General features: G+C 38.5%; 1 protein-coding gene and 1 pseudogene across 12 annotated transcripts in view; one reads left to right on the top strand and one right to left on the bottom strand.

Moving 5' to 3' along the window:
• Trpm3 (transient receptor potential cation channel subfamily M member 3) overlaps positions 1 to 19736 on the top strand; it is a 980795-nt gene that overhangs the window by 765776 nt on the left and 195283 nt on the right. For 11 of the 12 annotated variants that reach the window (XM_045151751.1, XM_045151752.1, XM_004653125.2 and 8 more), the window contains one exon: positions 16840 to 16963. In XM_045151751.1, the coding sequence (XP_045007686.1) occupies positions 16840 to 16963 (124 nt within the window). Of the gene's footprint in view, positions 1 to 5616; positions 8375 to 16839; positions 16964 to 19736 lie in introns of those variants that run through there. The other variant, XM_045151804.1, reaches the window with a different exon arrangement.
• Positions 17962 to 18576, bottom strand: LOC105943707 (annotated as a pseudogene).

The raw sequence follows: 19736 nt of genomic DNA, 5'->3' as shown, positions 1-19736 counted from the left end.
AAAGTTTTTAAGCAGTCTATTCTTAATTCATAATTGAGGAAAATTATCAATGGTGCAACCAGTTACACTCTATATATTTCAGTGGCATTTGTAGTAGATACTGTGAAAAATATGGGATTGGGCAAGAGGGAGAGAGAGAGAGAGGGAGACTTTCTGATTTTTCTCCTTAATGTGAGTTTAATGAAAGTCCTTATGTTTTCTGGTCAGCTGAAGTAGAGGATAAATATAAAACCAACTGGTTATGGAAAAGGAAAAGTACATTGCATAGCTTCCAGTGATGTTACTACAAATTACTAATAGCAATATGGGGAAAATTTGTTTCTCTCCAAATATGCATCAAAATGACCAAAGATAGGAGAAAGACACCAGAAAATTGGGCCTGTTAGGAACCCAGGTATTCCCTGAGCACATCATCCTGTGTGATGATCACAAATGTTTCCTCCTGCTGCTGATGCTGGGGATGTCAAAGCCCTGTCATTTGTCCCTCTAAGACCTGCAGAAAGTAATTGATCTCCATAGCCTGCCCCTCAGCATGATTTAGACATAATTGGGATGTCAAGTGAGAAAGAAGGAAACAGATATCAACCATGCTGGCTTCAAGTGTTCATTTATTTTTTTTAATTTCATTTCACCTCATCTCTCTGCTAGAATTTTCTCTAAGAAATCTCAAAAAAAAATGTTTCTTTTTTATGACTTTCTTAGATATAGGGAATCTTGGTAACATTTGTACAAAGAATACAAGTAGTTCTAATATTTTTGTGAACATTCATATCTCTGGTTTACCTACTATGTGCATGGAACTGTTGGAAGATAAAGAAGACAATCTTTGGCTGGACAGGTGATGCAGTGGTTAAAGGTACTTGCTTGTAGAACCTGATGGTCTAAATTCAATTCCCCAGTACTCACATAAAACCAGATACACAAAGTGGTGCATGCAACTGGAATTTGCTTGCAGTGGCAAGAAGTTCTAACACACCTATACTTTCTCTATCTCTCAAATAAAGAAATAAGTAAAAGTATTTTAAAATGGTTATTATTATTATTAGCAAGATATTTCATAAAACAGGCATAGTTCTGACTGTCAAAGACATGACAACAGATACTAAACTCAGACTCTATGACAAGCGGGTGACATGGGCTCTGATGAAGACAGAGTATTCAACCCACAAAAAGGATCAAACAGTAGACCGGGGCTTTCCTCACAGGAGCCCTGTCCATGGAGCAGTATATGCCATTGTTCCACAAAATAGACATTTCCCCTTTTCCATCAAAATCTGGAATTAAATTGATGGTTAGTCTAAATGATGGGGGGAAAATAGTTGGCCCTCTCTTGCATAACAACACAGAAACCTTGACTTGAATAGCGTGAAAAGAATTAGCAAAGAAGACATTTTTGTTATTATTCATTTGAGAAAGAATCTCACTGATCAGGGTAGCTTTCAGTCCTAGATTCTCCTGTTTCAGCATTCCAAGAGGTGGAGTTACAAGCATGAGCCATGATAGGGGTCAAGGAGTAGCTGGCATTTTGTGTGTATGAGTGTGTATGTATGTATGCATGTGGGCATGTATGTTACTAATTTGAATTTACATATTTATGTTCAGTGGAATATAATATAAGTACAATGAATTTAGCCCTATAATTATATTATTATCATATTTAATCATTCATATTAAATATACATAAGTGCCTTATCTTTATATATGCATCAATTTATATGATTAGTATTTAATTGAAGACTTAAATATTAGATGATAGTATGACTTTTCATGAATTTCTTAAAATCAGTTCTTTTATTTCCACTTTTCTTTTGTATATTCTTTTTTTCTTTTTTGTTTTTAAGTTAGCACACAAAGTAATGGGTTTCATTTTGGAGATTGTATATGTATACATATGTACATATGTTTTTATACTTTGGTGTTATTCATCCTCAACTGGACACCCTAGAAAGTGGGATGCTCTGGTGATGGCACAGAGAAGTTCATGAAGCTTTCAGAGGCTCAGTCACTAGGACCAGAACAAGAAGGTTGGAATTAGAACACATTTCGCTTTACTTTGACAACCGTGAGAGTCCCAAATTGCCAAGTGCAAGCAAACTATGAGTTTATTCTATTGAAATCAGGGTAGAAGGCCTGTACCTGGAGTTCTAAACTAACATGGCCTTGCATCAGAATCACCCAGAATGCTTCTTTAAAACAAATCAGTACACAGGGGGTTGGGGCTGATGGCAGAAACTGGACCCTGGAGGCTTCCTGGCTAGCTAGTCAAGCTGAAATTGTGAGCTCTGGGTTTAGTAAGAAACTCTGCCCTACACACATGTGTACACATAAATGTATATATGTGCATGTGTTCACATGAACATACATGTGACCCCACACACATATAAACATGCATATACAGAAACACACATGCCATGTGGTATAAAGAGTTCCAAAGCTCTATTGCATATCATGGCAACTATAGTTAATAACATAAATGCTTGAAAATTCTTAAGCGAATAGATTTTAAATGTTCTTCTACAAAAAAGTTTGTGAGTTAATTCATATGCTATTAGCTTTATTTAGCTAGCCATGATATATACATATATCAAACTATATTGTATACTATAAAATTGTATAAGTTTTGTCAAATCACTATAACTTTAAAAATATGCAACAACAAAAAACCTCATTGCTGGGCCCCATCCCCAGATTTCTTTATCCAATGAACTTGTTTGACATAGGTAATGTGCATGTTAGAAGGGCTCTAGGAGAGGCTGGTGCTGTTGGTGAGGGACTACACTGTGAAAGCCACCTTCCTCACCCTTCTTCTGCCTGGCTGCAGCCTGGAGCTCCTCCTGGAGATTATAAGGACTTCATTTTAAAGCTGAAGATGACTACAGGTCAACCCCACATTCCATTGCATGGACTCAGCCCCTCTGCCTCCTTGTTGCAGCTTCTCTCTGGAGCCATCTCTCATTTTGTGAACCTTCCATCAGCTGGGCTTTCTATTCACTAATCTCAGTTATATCATGTCATAAGCCTCTTTGTCTCACCATGAGATACATAAATGCATTCTTTTAAAAATATATTTTTAATTTTTGTTTGAGAGAGTGAGAAAGAGGCAGACAGACAAACAGACAGAGAGAGAATGGGTGTGCCAGGGCCTCCAGATTCTGCAGACAAACTCCAGATGCATGTGCCACCTTGTGCATCTGGCTTATGTGGGTTTGGGGAATCAAACCATGGTCCTTTGGCTTTGCAGAAAAATGCTTTAACTCTCCATCCCTTAAAACATATTTTTGATATTTATTTATTTGAGAGAGAAAGAGAAGGCAAGGTAAGGCCTCCTGCCACTGCAAACTGTAGATGTATATGCCACTTTGTGCATCTGACTGTATGTGGGTACTAGGAACTGAACTAAGGCTAGCAGGATTTGCAAGCAAGCACCTTGAACTGCCAGCCATCTCTCTAGACCCAAGTGCATTTTTTTACCCACTTAATTTCTTTAAAAAAAAATATGAAGTTCTATAGCATCTCTCATAAAAGCTGTGGTGGAAGCATTAAAATCTAGATGTATATTTAAAATGTACCTGAAGGAGGTACTGATAATAAGGTGGCTTTATGTTTAATCTCTGTCCTTTAGAAGAAATTAATTCTGAGCTAGCTTTGGCTGATGTTAAAGTCTGCAGCTATGAACACAGTGGATTAACTCACTGTCAGTGGAACCATTAATAATAAATAATGTTTGGAATGGATTTTTCTCTGATTCCCCAAGCAGTTCTCTGATCAACCACAAGATTTTTGAAAACTATATTGCATTGGCCACCCACTGTAAAACTTTCTTCAACCAAAATAGGTAAAATACGTGAAGATTAGGAATCCAATAACAATTCTGTATTACTCATTCTAGTAAAATCTCCATTTGGTTTCCATGAAGTCTTTCACTTACTTGTTGAGCAACTGTTATGGAGTTGGCATACATGCTTATCATGTGTTCTGGAGATACTCAATATCAAATGAATGCCCATTATAAACAGAAATCCAAGCAGGCCTTGAGTAAGCTGAAACTAACCCTATGAACACATGACAGAGACCTAAAATGTAGAGTTCTTTAAGCTAATGTTATGCCCTTAGCTTTTGACATTTGGTAGTATATTTCAATTTTGCTATCTCTAGTACAGGAATAATGATTCATTTTCATCAATTGGTGCTCACGTCAGTGGTGTTGGCTTCCTGGAATGTATTAAGAATGCTTCTGAGGCTACACTGAGCTCAGAGGAAAGGAGATAGCATAACAAATTAACAAAGACCACTAAGCAAAGAAAGGAGTTCATAGTCAAAGTGCCATGAATGCCTACTCTTACACTGGAATGAAGGTGCAACCTTACAGATGCACTCATACCTGTAAGAGTGCCTGGCAAGATCAAGTAGTACGTTGAATTATAAAAACAGGGAGCAAAAATAAGAACCCCATTAACTGAAAGATATGCAGGGTACAGAAAGTAGCTACTTTTGATCAATACAGCAAAACTTATCTGCACTTTGGTCATTTGACCATTCGAGGTTTTCTGCACTGGCATTGTTCATGGAGATGCAGGACAAGCTTTGCACTATATGAAAATGGTTGGATCTGAACCAATGAGCAAGTTAATTTGGCAACTGCCTATTGATAATTTGTAGAAAATAACATTTTTTAAAAGTAGAAACTAGTCCATCATAGAATATGCAATAAAATAGACAAAGTTTGGCTGGGAGATGGCTTAGTAGTTAAGGCGTTTGCCTGTGAAGCCAAGGGATTCAGATTGGATTCTCTGGGACCCATGTAAACCAGATGCACAAGGTGGCTTGTATCTGGAGTTTGTTCACAGTGGCTGAAGTCCCTGGTGTTTCCATTATCTCCCTCTGTCTCTCTCAAATAAATAAAATAAAATAAAATTGTTTTTTAAGTAGACAAAGTTATAAATGCCTAACATCTGAAAAGAGCATATGGAATGAGAAGTGATATGTGACAAATTACTTTGGGAAGAAACATGGAGATACTCTCCCTCTTGCTCAACACCTCTGACTCCCTAACAGCATGGCTGAGATTATTGTAAAGTTTGTACATGCAAGGACTTGATCTGAATAAATATACTACTTTAGAAACTATATGAAATATGCTAATATGCTCCATTTTATAAATGAAGAAAGGTGAAGTAAAAAAGTCATGTCATTTGTTAATTGTTTCCCAACTGAAGAATGGTCTTCCTAGGCAGATTGGGGTTGGAACTATGCTCTTAGCACCAATGCCATATTGTACCCACTACCTGCAAGAGATTGACTTTGCTTCCCCCAAAGCTGGATTATTTATGACAAGAAAAGAGGCTGCATCCTACATTCACCTCCTCTTGCATGCTAATTTACTTCTCCTCTGAATAAATGTTGAACCAGAATTTAATATATATCCACTAAAGGTGTGTCCATGTTTTGCTTAACTGGGTATTCCACACATCTCAACCCAGCTCTGCTCCTGTCTTTTATGCTAGGCCTAAAACAATAAAATTCTGACTATTCCCCTTGCCTGACTATGCACAGTATTCATGGAGGGGGTTTAGTTTGGAATGAATTCAGAGGATGAGCTTGACTTTGTTTTGGCAGAAGATCCATCTGACCATGTGGCAGTTGCTGTATTCCTTGGCATCACTTCCTTTTTACTCTTGGGCAAACTCATAACCAAATGCAAAAGGAAGAAGAGAAATCACACAGACAGAGCCAACACTGTTCAGAATTTTGTACTGAAATATCCTGCTAGCCTCACCCAAGGTGGAGCATTTGGCAGCCCAGTGGGCCTCAAGAGAAGCACTGTCCAACAGAACTTCAGGATGACAAAATCTGCATCTGTAGTATTCCATCAGACAGGCCTTGAGAACTCGAATTGTGGCTAAGAAATTGAATGTTAATTTTATTTCACTCTAATTAAATTTAAATGTCCCCTGTGGTTAATGACTGTCATGCTGGATATCGTAGGTCTTGCAGGTTTTGCAATGTGTTTCTACCAAATGAGGAGTGATTGTCAGATAAATTATGAATGTTATTGGACATTGCTACCTCCACTTTGTAATATGATGTTCATCCAATATTATGTGTTCAGTTATTTAGCAAATATATTTGGACAAGTATTATATTCTAAGCTCTATGCCAGGCAGTGGCAAAAGCACACAAGTGAATCATAAGAACAAAAAGCCCATATGAGGCTTACAATCTAGCAACCTTGGTGGAGAATAAACGTATGATGTTTTATAAGTTGATATACTGTAGAAGGGTGGGGCATCAACATAAGGACAGAAAGAAAAAGACTTGTGTCCTCAATATGGTGATTGTCACCGTGGAAAGGGGAGAAAAGAATAAAATACATAGCTAACATTACATGTAGTCCATTCATCCAATGAGTTTATAATCTCATTCCAACAGTCTTATAAAATGCCATGTGTGAGCTACAGAGGACAAAACTTATCTTATAATAGATATTTTGTGCCTCACTTGCCACTCTCAATCCCTCCATACCACCTAGGTTGTGTTGACTTTGATATATGCATTAACACCTTCTTTGTTACTACATGTGGCTTAGGATTTTAGGATGTGAGGGCACCAAGTTAAAAAGCAAAAGACATGAACTCCCTTTGGGTAGTGGTAATGAAATTTGTCATAGAACAGACAATTCCATCATTGTGTGTATATCTTGCCCCACTGATGGCATTCTCTAAAGTCCTTCTATCTCACTTAGTAGGAATACCCTGCTGAATATTTCTAGACTACACATTAAATGTAGATCAGAATTGTTATTGTTAGTTGATAGAGATCACTTTGTAACTAATGCTGGCTCTCAGAACAAATTTGGCAAAATCATCTCCTAACTAGCCCATATCTATGTTCCATTCAATCTGTAATAGCTTTACTGTCTTCTGAAAATATCAACAGTTAATACTAAATGTCTTTTTAATATTGATTATCACCTATTATCTTAAGAATTACTGTTAAGGCTTAGGAGTGCTGACTATGTGTTTTTCCACTAATTAACAAGAACACTGGGTGTTTGATAAGGTGAAGATGGTTCTGGGAAAGTAGCTGGTCCTTTAAAGCACACTGCTGAGTCCTTTTACATGAAGGATATATAACATTCTATCCTAGGTAGAATGCAGAAGACATGTCCATACTTGTATCTACTCATTTAAACAAATCACAAACTTTATATTAATGTTCATAATTGAGCCTATACATTTAGGGTACCATAATTTATTACCAAAGATTCTTCTCTTCAGAGTCTCTGGTCCTCATCCTAGATCTGACTCTTACCAGCTACATAATGTTAAGCAAGTCAGTTCACCTCTACAGGCCTAAGAATTTTCCCAGAAATGATTGCTTTAAAATTATATCATTTCTTTACTGTAAAATTCAAATCCCTCCAGCAGAATATTTCAGGGTAGTGCCTTCTTTCCTGGGAAAATATGGACTTCAAAAATGTCAATGTTCACATACCAGTATGGAGACATGCCAAGTGAGAACTCTGATGATTTGACTTTGAGATGACACAAAACTATCTGAGAGTAATGGTTTCATGGATCCTAGTATCACTAGGTTGTTTGCATGATGAATGTGATCCAAGAGCAAATAGGCTCTTTCCATTGATAGCCTATTTGTTGTTGCAGTTACCTTACCATTGGTGGGACAAAGCACCTTACCAAAAGCAGCTGGTGGGAGGAAAGGGTTTTCTGTTGTTGTTTTGTTTTTTATCTAACAATCTCAAAGGGAAGCTTCATGATGGCAGGGGAAAGCACAGCATAAGCAGAGGCTTGACATCACCTCTGCCACAGCAGGTGGAAAACAGTAGTAAGAGAGTAAACCAAGTTCTCCCAAGGGGGAATGAGATGTAACACACATAAGCACCACCCCCCACAACAAATTACCTCCTCCAATAAGGCTCCAAATTCCAAATTGGCATTAGCTGGGGACCAGTCACCCAAAACACATGAGTTTATGGGGGACATCTGATTCAAACCACCAAATCTGTTTAACTGATTTTCAATTGTGGCCTTTTCAAGCTCCTTCACAGACATCTTTCACCCAACATTTATAGAAATAATGAACTGAACTCTGTTTTCCAAAAACATGATCTTTCCAGATGGCTTGTATGCTGGTTACCTGACTTGAACTCTGAGACACACATCACTGGGATTCCCTGCTGATGTGAAAGACTCTATAGTACTTAACAAATATTGCCAATTATTCTATATTTATGTTCCTGAGACAGTTCCAGATGTTTTAATACATGATGTTTTCCCCTACATATTCTAATCTTAAAAAATAAAAACATGTACTACTTCTGCTAATAAATGAATAAAATCCTAAAGACATTAAATATTCTGTCATAGATGATCAATTGCAAAGAAACTATAGGCCCATGTCATAGTGCTTTAGTTGTGTCACCCCATATTCTTGTAGCAGATGATGAAACTGACACCCTATTCATGTAGGATATGAAATTAGTCAAAAACTATAGGTAATATGTTGTGTTGCCTTTGTGGAATATAGCTACTTCTTATTGCCAAACTGCCAAAATGTGTATGAGAAAAATTATCTTGGTATCAGTGAAACCTTCAAGGTTTTGAAACAGTTGTTGAACACTTTTTAGAAAAATGCTCCTAAATATTCTGTTAGAGACACATATCTGATCCCAATGAAAACTATAGCACAATTCAAATGGGGATGTGTTAAGAATATAGAATATAAGAATATAGAAATAGAACATAATCTAGGCTTCTGAACTCAGTGATCATTTCTAAATATTCAGTGAGCTTTTTTTAAAAGAAAATAGATTCTAAGAATACTTGTTTAAATATATATATATTGAAGAGAGAGCGAGAAAATGGGCATGCCAGGGCCACTCCAGCCAATGCAAACAAACTCGAGATGTATGTGTCCCCTGTGCATCTGGCTTTCCTGGGTCCTGGAGAGTCCTTTGGCTTTGCAGGTAAACACTTTAACCACCAAGCCATCTCTCCAGCCCTAGATCTTAACAATACTCCTTAAAAATGAAACTGATTAAAAGAAGGAATCAAGAAAATCAAGTTGAGCCAGGCATGGTGGTGCACACCTTTAATCCCAGCACTTGGGAGGCAGAGGTAGGAGGAATACCAAGAGTTCGAGGCCACCCTGAGACAATATAGTGAATTCCAGGTCAGTCTGAGCTACAGTGAGACTCTACCTTGGAAAACCAAAAAAAAAAAAAAAGAAAAAAGAAAAAGAAGAAAAAAAAGAAAAGAAAGAAAGAAAAAGAAAAGAAAATCAAGTTGTTTGAGGATAAATTCCTATACCGTGGCTCCTATTTTACCAAATAGACTTGAAGTCTATTCTACCGTGAAGACAAAGAGACTTAAGAACCACCACCTAGTTACCCAGAACAATTCATGCAGCTATTCATTCACTCAGTAGATCCCTAACCATTCCACTATAGCTAATGTTGAACCATGCATTCTTCTAGAACTTGAGGAACTCACAGATTAGAAAAGAAATCCTTGCATTCAGGAGTGAATAATGTACTAGAGGAGATAAGCATATTTCCATACAATATCATAAACATAATAATCTGTCAAGGGCTTATGGAGTGGTAATCAGGGACTTTTACATAGTATGTAGAATTTGGAGTGGATTTTTAATGAGTTGTGAGTAATGAATTCTGAAGCAGAGAATACTCCATGCAGTAGACAGAGCATGATCAAAGGACAAAGCAGCATGCAAGAGTCCAGTGGCATTGGGAGATTTAATGTTCATGAGATCTATGTAAGCATAGCAGGAAAGATAATAGTGTGGGAGAAAGACCACAGACAAATATTAGATGACATTAGCAAATTGAAATGCTATCTCACTAGTGATGGGATGCTGTTGAAGGATCTTAAGAAGGGTGTGGTATGATGGAACACATTTGATCTATAAAAGAACCACTGAATCAATACCTTGGTGAGTGGACTGGAGGAGAATAGAGAAGAATCCAATTAACATCAATCTTCCCACACCACCTGAGCAGCATGTGATGAAGACCCAAACCAAGGGTGGAAGAGGAAATGATCAGCTGGAACAATATTTCAGGACTCAAGTTTCATTTCTATGACGTTTCTAACAAGAGTACCCAAAGCGAGCAGGTTCTTCTGTTGCTTTACCTCTCCATACAGACCATGACATGAAATAAAAACACCAACAGAAGTCATGCAGTGTTTGGTGGTGGCTTAAACCTGGGCACTAACGACTGACCCAAGTATCACAGATCTTACTGCAAGTGTCCCTTACAGCTTTCAACAAAGATGAAATACAGACTCTGGTCAAGTAACGAAGTTTAAAACAAATACCTGGCACATAATGGTGTCAGATAGATGTAGATAATTAGGTGGATCAAGAAGAAAAATATATGTATATTTGTAGGTTTCATGAACAAATAAGTAATAAGATTTTGGAAATTATCATTAGTTGGCTAGATGGCCACGTTTTTAAGGCAAACCTAGTAGACTGGCCTTTTTTTATTGCACACGCAATACTGTGCCCTGTATGGTCTATAAAATAACAAAATAATAAGTGTTATGTTACAATACCAAGTTTCAGGGTGTGTTGCCTATTAATAGATTATCGGACTATATGGAATATAAGACCATGAGTTACTTTATACTAGTACTGAATATTATGTATCCTCAACCCACTCCTACAATAGTGCCTGACACGTAACAGGCATCAGGTGGTTTAAAGAATGACCAAATAAACAAAAAAATGAATTAATGAATGTGCAGATGCCTGCATAAGGTATATGAAAAGTTCCATTATAATTAAGCTTCCTTAAACAAGTATCTAAATTTCTCAATCCTAGTGATCCTAATGATCACCATAGTATCTGGATAACAGCAAATACTTGCCTAGGACTTGTTATATACCAGGCCTTTCCCCAAGATGAATGAGATGAATTCATTTAACCTTCACATGCCCATGAAATGAATATGTTAACTCTTCTACTTTCCATATATGAAAGAGACAACGTAAAGGCTAAATAACTTGCCAAAGGTCACTTAACCAACAGATGAGAACTTAACACACAACCCTGAGGCCAGTGGTCATGTTGTTCATATTAACAACAGTGTCCTGACTCTAAAGAGGAATCATATAGTTATAGAATTATGACATCTGAGAAGAAGTGTGACTTTCACAAAGAAGAGGGTCAGGGGAAGAAAGAGGAAAGTATGGAGAGGAAAAGAGAAATGCCACTCTCTGTGACCTCAGTCAAGGCATGAACTTTCTGTGCCCTTGATACAGTGTTTAGTCACTTACATTGGCTTCATAGAAATGGAAACCCCATGGGAAATGATGTCTATTAAGTTCCAAATTGGAGTATTCACAGTTTTCTTTTTATTTATATAAGCAAAATTTTCTCATATCGTGCCTGCAGAATCTAATAGAGCACGTCTGGGAGGGTCATGGGAAGGGCTGCTCTCATCAAAAGCCATTAATTAACCTAAGATTAGCTCTCAGAGTCTCACAGAATTGTAGATGTATTTTCTAATTTTCAAATCTAGGAACAAAAAAAAAAACCTGATATTGCATATAATTAAATTTATTCTGAGAAAAATATTTCTCCATGTGGGCTGTATTATAGCATTTGAATACTAATTACAAAGTGTGAGGAATGCCGGTTATCCTGGGTAAATGCTGACCTATTTTAAATTACTCTGTGACTCATCCAGAAAGCTACAGATCAGAAGTGCAGCATTGAAATGGAGACACAAATGCCATTGTCCTGAGATGTTCCTTAGTGAAATGATTACATTTCCTGCCATAAAACCCTCTAATTTTAGGGCTACCAAAAATAACACGAGTGCACATGGAACCACAAGTTTCCAGAAATAAGATCCAATGGTCCCAATTCTAAAACTGAAACTTCACTTAGTACTAAGGCCATATTTTGATGTCATGATGTTTTCAGTCACTACTCTACTGCCATGAGAAGAAATCTAAACTGGACTTTTCTCTAGTTTTGTTGATGATTAAATATCATGGTCATTTTTTTTTTTAAATCTTTCCAGTGTTGTGCAGTATAAAAAAGTAGGAGAAAGTAGGAAAACAATAATTTCAAGAAACCGTGCTTTCCCAAATCCTAAGGAATATAACCACAAGAAAAGACAGGATCCTAAGAAAGACTACATAAACTTTTGTGGCAAACAAAGGACAGCTGGCTCAGCAGAGCAAACAAGTGAGGGAAGAGAAAGGAGCAAACATCTTCAACTACTAAACATTCTTTGCCATTGCCCTTCTACTAGTTTACACTTATGTTTCCTAAACTTGTCAGATTTCCTTCCAATGTTCTCTATGTGTGTGTAAAGGAAAACCATTTTCCTATAATTAATCAAGCTTAAAATTTTACATGTGATGCATCTGATTAGGAAACTGAATGGCATAATAATAGATGACACAGGAAAAGTGGTACCATGGGGTCAGGCTGAAGTGAGCAGACTCAACTCAAACACTGGGATCATCAAGCTATGTGATTTAGCACACAGATTATTTAATCTCCTGAGGCCAATTTCCTCTTATGCAAAATAGAATCCAGGTCTGTTTGCCTCCCATATTGTTCTCAGATTACCCCATGGCCCACTGAGACTGGTAAACCATGTTACACGGGGTCTCACTTAAAATGTACTACTGTTACTTCTCTTTTACAAAGAGAGATTGACAACACTGGAGAGTGGATAAAGGCAGAGAATACTAAAAATCATGCCATAAGAAAGATGGAGAAAGAACTCAGCGTGTTTTGGGAGCTTGGCAAGTGTATTACTTAGTAAGCGCTTCAAATGAAGCGAGACACCCTTGTTCCTCCCAAGTGACTTCTATTCCATCAGTGATAGACACCTGCACTCTGGGAACATGAACCTGCTTCCCATGTTCTATGGTTCCAGTTATCAAATGAATTAGCCAAAGACACAACTTCAGTCAGGTTTGAAATTAGGCTCAAAAGCATAGGATCTTTTGTCTTACACTCTCCTAACTAGGTAAATTGCACATCATTCCTCAATCCTCAGTTTTTCAAAGTTGACTCACTGGGATGCCAGTGACAGATCCCTCAAAGTTAGTGACCTCAAAGAATTTAGATTTCATTACAGATGGCTGGGAATGTAAAACAAATTTTGAATTTTTATCAAAATTAGACACCTGTAGATGAATGATTGAACCTATCAAGTGGCTAATCAGAAGAGTCCCTTCAGTTGTTAATCATGTACAACACTTATGTGCACTTGACATTGCCGAGCTCTCTAGACTCATCCACACGAATTACCTGTCAAGTAGACTTATGACCAGATATAACTGCTCATGTCTTGATTCTTGAGAAAATCAAGTGGCAACACAAACATGATTGTGCAACCCTCCTGCTTACATGCTTTTCATTGTCACAAATCTCAGAGGACAGAGTGACACATGTTTATAATGACAGCACTAGGGAGGTAAAGGCAGGAGGATCATGAATTTGAGGCTAGGCTGGACTACATAAGAAGACCTGTCTCCAAAATGGGTGAGCTGGGAAGGTAGAGCAATGGGTAACATGCTTGCTGCATAAGCATGACAACCTGAGTTCGAATTCTCATAACCTATACAAAATTGTGAGCATCTGTTTTCCCAGCATGCCTATAGAAAGAAGAGAGGCAGAGACAGGAGAACACAAAAACCTGGAAAATGCAACTGGGAACAAGAAAGACTCTGCTTCAAAATACCATGAAAGATCAGTGTCCCATCTAAGTACCACACACATGCTGCTGTACACACACACACACACACACACACACACACACACACGCATGCACGCATGCACGCATGCATACATGCATACATGAAAACATGTACACTTTTAAACTTCTCTAACACAATGTCCAAGTCTCCTAGGATCTTGTTCCTGTTAACCCTTTTAACAACCCCATCTTGTTTCACTATTTAATTTGTTCTGTGTCAGCTTTCAGTTACTATAACAAATAACTGCAATAATCACCTTATAAAAAGAAAAAGGTTATTTTGGTCCACAGTTTTGGAAGTATGGCAACTAATCATGACAGGAGCATGGAGCAGAGGAAAGCCAATCACCTCATGACCAAACTGAGACATGAAACAGCCTGGGTCCCATAATCCCCTATGAGAGCTCACCCAACAATGGCTTAAACTCCCACTAGACCCCACATCATAGAATTCTACCATCTCCCAGCAATACCAAGCTGGGACCAATCCTTTATCACAAGGTCCTGTGGAGGAACATTTAAGATCCAAGTTATCACACTCACCATGCTCAGGCCATATTGGCCTTCTTTTCCCTTCTCCAAACTAGTTCTGTCATGGCATTTTGACCGTGCTTTTCCCAGCCCTACCACCTCCAATCCTGTAGTGCTCACACCACCTTCAAGCCTTGGGTGAAACACTTCATCCTCACAGCAGTCTTGTGAGTTACCTGCCACAAGCTTCTCCCCTCCTCTGCCACTGACAGATACGGCTGAGTTGCTCAAGCATGTCTTTCTGCTCGGCGGGGTCTAACTCACAGGAGACTGAGAGTGAGATCTCATCTGTCTCTGTGCCCCTGACACATACTAGAGTGACTAGCACATGTGGATGCTCACCAGGTATTTCCTAGATGAATGAATGAACAAATGATTTCAGACTGATCCACAGCTGAGGCCACTGAGTCACTCAAAATAAGCTATGTCATCTTGAGAGACCATTTGGTGTCCTTTACTTCTTCAACCTTGTCTGTGCTATCCTCTTTTTTCTGTGTGCATTCTTTGTTATTCATTTATTATTAATTTATTTATAAGAGAGACAGAGAAAAATCATGTTTGTGCATCAGAGCCTCTTCCTGCTATAAACAAACTCCAGACACGAATGCCACTTTGTGCATTTGGCTTTACATGAGTACTGGAGAATTGAACCCAGCCCATCAGTCTTTGCAAGCAAGTGCCTTTAACCATTGAGTAATCTGTCCAGCTCCTGTGTGTATTCTTGACACCAATTTTTGGGTGACCTGATCCTCTATCCATACAAATGACCTTCAGGATGCTTGGTATATTCTATCATGGGGAATGGCCCCCTCTCCAAAGAATACCAAATATACAACCGAGGGCACAGAAGACCACAAATATAAAGATATCCTCAACTAGTTATTCCACAGGTGTCTGTTCTAGTGGCCATGGTGATGAGGGGAGACAGAGGTGTGGAGCAGCACTGGGTTTCACAGACCAATGGTGTGATAGAAGGTTCTGCGGCTTATTAGCCACTTATTTGCTCTGTGACTTCAAGGATTTGACTCTTTCTGGCTAAAATTACACCACTTGTGAAATTAGACAGATATTTTGTACTGTTGGGTTCTTATAAACACCAAATGAAATAATAATTTAATATTTTACCTAGCAGTTGCTGATACTATAATGAAGGTAGTGTGCAAATTGTAAAACTTTATGGAAATTTTGCCAGTGGTCTATGAAAGCAGTTTTATCCTCCTGATTTTGAACAGCTACCTATCTGTTAATAACAAAATGGGTTTTCAGTCTCTGACATTTGATAGCTTTTCTCACCAAGCTACAGAGACAATTAAAAATTAATATTCAAGACATAATTGTGCACTGACTAGATATGATGAATCTCTCCTGGTTTTATTCTTCCTTCTGTAATATAAAAACTACCTATTTGATTCCTAGCAGTGCGTAAAACAAATGTGGTAGCACCCTACTCTGATCCCAGCACTCCTGAGGTAGTGTCAGAGAATCAGAGGTCCAAGATCATCTTTGACTACCATGCTAGTTCCTATTTGGCCTGGGTACATAGAAAAATATATATATTTAATAAAATAAACAACATAATGCTCCCTTATGGGGCAGACTTTGGCTCTCTGTAACAAAGTCAAATATAAAACCTGAATCTTCAGCCAGATAAGTTACCACCTACAAGAAATTTAGAGAAAGCCCAGCTTTTATTTCTATTTATTAGTACTCTAAAGCCCGTTGCTGAGGTATGACCTTCCTTCTCTCAATGATAACAATTTGTAGAGAAACTATCCAGTCAACTCTCATCAAGGTGCATATAATCAGTCTATAGAATTTCTTTGACAAGAGTTTCAAGGAAAGGACATTAAGCACAGGCCACATGAAAGAAAGGAAAAGAGCAGAAAAAAAGAACTAAATGAATTTCCTACTTTACTGTGCTATGTTGTGAGAATTTAAGTGGATTTATTTTTAAGCCTACTTCTTTTTAAGTTGTCACAGTCAACTGTGACAGTAGTTATTGTGAGAAAGCCGGGCGTGGTGGCGCACACCTTTAATCCCAGCACTCAGGAGGCAGAGGTAGGAGGATCGCCATGAGTTTGAGACCACCCTGAGACTACATAGTGAATTCCAGGTCAGCCTGGGCTAGAGTGAAACCCTACCTTGAAAAACTAAATGTGTGTGTGTGTGTGTGTGTGTGTGTGTGTGTATTTAGTTAGTTAGTTATTGTAAGAAAAATACTATCCAAAATAAATCCTCAATGCTTTCCTGCATTTTACAATATTTCTACTGCATAGTAGGATGGATATGATTAATAATACTGTATTAAATATTTCAAAACAGTGTGAAGAGACAGATTTTAATGTTATCACCACAAAGAAATGTGTGAGTTGCTAGATATGGTACACATCTTGATTTGATTGCTGCCCAATTATCATATATTGAAACACCACACCCAGTAGTTACATGCAATTATGAATATATTAAAAAGCACTACAAGAAAAGAAATATAGACTGAATATCTGTGGGCTGACCTGTTTGATACTGGTTTTCATTATAGACTTATCAATGAATCTTTGCGGGACCAGTTATTGGTGACCATACAGAAGACCTTCACGTATACTAGAACCCAAGCCCAACATCTCTTCATCATCCTCATGGAATGCATGAAGAAGAAGGAATTGGTATGTGTGTCCCCATGGGTGGCTAGCCACTCTCAACTATGTTCTTTGATCTGCACTCTTTTCTCATTCTAGCCAAGCTTGTGTGACCTTCCTCAGGATCCTGCAGTTTCCCCTCCTACATAGCTAGGTGCCTTGGATCTAAGGAGGGGTGTGCAGCTGGGTTTCAATGTAATTTCCTTTTTGAGCTTATGCCAATGCATCTAATTACCTCAACCAAGTGAATTGAAGAGAAAAAAAAAATGGATTTCTTCCTGGGAAATGCCTAGCAAGTTCCTACTCAACATGGGATACATAGGAAAAAAAAAAAAAAAAAAAAACAGTTTGATAAAATAGCCAACATTATACTCCCTTATGGGTCAAATTTTGGCTCTCTGTAGCAAAGCCAAATCAAAAACAACCGGAATCTTTGGCCAGGTAAGTTATTTCCCCTCCTGGAAAATTCTTGGTGGGAGGCTCCACTTTGACTGTCCATCAGGAATCAGGAATTTGGTATCAAGTACCTTTAGTGACACCACATACCAGCTAAGGTGCGAATTGGTGCAGATGTAGAATGGCTAGGAACTCCCCCAAAGTGCTAGAAACATCTGTATACAGTTGTTGAAGTGTCCTGCAAGTGCTCCTGAAATGATTCTTACATAAGTGCACAATGTCTTACAAACATGGTGTAATCAGAGACCTTATGATAGGGTGAACAGAAATAACATAAGCTAACATCTCATGAGCAGTGGATATATGCCAGGCAGGAAGCCAAATCTTTATGTCTAGTATCTCATGTGATCTTTTCAATTATCTTGATAGAGATACAGATATGACCTTTACCTGACACTTGAGAAAACTTTTACTTGCATGGTTAGTAAGGAGGTACTGAGACTGACATGGCTAATATTCACAGGAAGTATTTTCTTTTACATATCAATTTTTTTCTTCAAAAGGATTAAGTGATATACAGGAGGGTTAATGCTTTATAAACAAGGACAAAAGAACACCCTAGAACCAACTTATTCACCATCATCATCTTCTTCTTCATCATCATCCTCATCTTATCTCCATCATCTTCCTCCTCTTCTTTCTTTTTCTTGCTCTGTTCAGCCTTGACAACTCCTTTTCTTGCTGCATCAGAACTTTAGCTCTGCCGGCAGCCATGTCCTTTTCATACTGTTCCTTCAGATCAGCGGCTTTCTTTTCCTAGTGCTGCTTGTTACCCACAGTAGTGTTGTTCCATGTCTCTCCCAATTACATTGCAACATCATCAATGGGCAGGCCCGGGCGCTCTCCTTTGATTTTGGGGTGATATTCAGAACAGACCAAGAAGGCCAAGGGAGGCCTCTTGGGTACATTGGGATCATTGAACTTCTTTTCTGTTTCCCCTTTAGGAGGGATACATGTTTTCATATTTCTCTCATAATAAGCCTTACCACCTAGGCCATGTCTTCAAACATTCCTTTTTCTTTAGTAGATATGGTGCTCCACCTCTCAGAGCACTTCTTAGAGAACTCTGAGAAGTTGACAGAAGCATCTACACACTTCTTCATGTGTTCCTCCTGGGAGGTTTGTACAAAGAATGCATATGATGACATTGCGTCTCTCTGCTTCTTAGGGTCTCCTTTGGCCATCTTTAGTTGACTCTTTTCCTCAACGAGGCACCGAGAGTAGCCTAGTTGCCCGTCTGGCTCTCACTTGCTTCGGCACTGTCTCTACGGAACTCAAGTATGGCGAACCATAGGAAGTATTTTTATTCAGCTTTTCTTTTTGTCCTTGAATTTAGTGAATTACCCACTCTATGAAAATTCTGTCAGGCCTCAGCAAAAAAAAAAAAAAAAAAGAAAGAAAGAAAAGAAAACTCTCAAAGGCTCGTTGAGCCCAGCAGGTGATGAAGGGGGCCAAACAGTTCAGTGGGTTAAGCAAGGCACCTTATAGAAGGCATCCATGTGGCTTTTGTAAGAAGCCTTCCAGGAGTTTCCAGGTTTGGCATTACAGAAGGAGCACTGGAGACACCTCTAACCCTTGAGTACCTATGGCCAAGTGAGCACCAGAATTCATGTTCCCAAGTATCATCATGCTTGTCCCTTCCACAAGCCACAGGAGGGATTTTCTTCTCAATATTGATGATTTTCAAATGCTGAGTCCAAAGCGAAAGATAAAACCTTACCAAATCTGGACTTTTCGACAGCCCTGAAGCTTTCCTAGAAAGATAGTTCTAGCAAATTCTAGAAACCAATTGGAGGTCATGAGGTTGAATGAACTTCTCTGGGTGTTTTATGAGGCTTCTGCCTGATAATTGGCATGTCACTTATGCCTGGTAATTGTCAAGTCACTTAATCAGGCCCCTGCAAGAAAAGGTCAAATGTATTTTAATGCAAGTTAAGAAATGTGTCACATTCTTGGCTGCAGGCTAAAGGAATGCATTCTGAACCAGCAGTGAGTTATCCTCTCTCCACAGGGACAGAAATGTTAAGAATTTTTAAAGTCATATTTAATTTAAGTCATTTCCATTTCTGAGGGACTATTTCTGTGCATGGATAGCACCCAATGCTTGACAAATGAGGTGAATAGGAAGTGGCATTTTCTGTCTCAGCAGAGGCAGGGCAGGGAATGGCGGCATTGCCTGATTTAGAGGTGAGGTCCCCAGACATGGTCAGGAAAAGCCAGCAAGGATTATCTTGCCACAGCGTACTCACCACTCACCAGGCTTCAAAACATAGAACAGAAAGGAAGGAGGCATTGCAGAGTGGAATTCCTCTTCCTTCTTCTGTCCTTTGGCTGTTCCTTGCCT

The sequence above is a fragment of the Jaculus jaculus genome, chromosome 1, assembly GCF_020740685.1.
Source record: "Jaculus jaculus isolate mJacJac1 chromosome 1, mJacJac1.mat.Y.cur, whole genome shotgun sequence".
Lineage (NCBI taxonomy): Eukaryota > Metazoa > Chordata > Mammalia > Rodentia > Dipodidae > Jaculus > Jaculus jaculus.
Note: the sequence above shows the minus strand (reverse complement) of the source record. Positions and strands in the feature narration are given on the sequence as shown.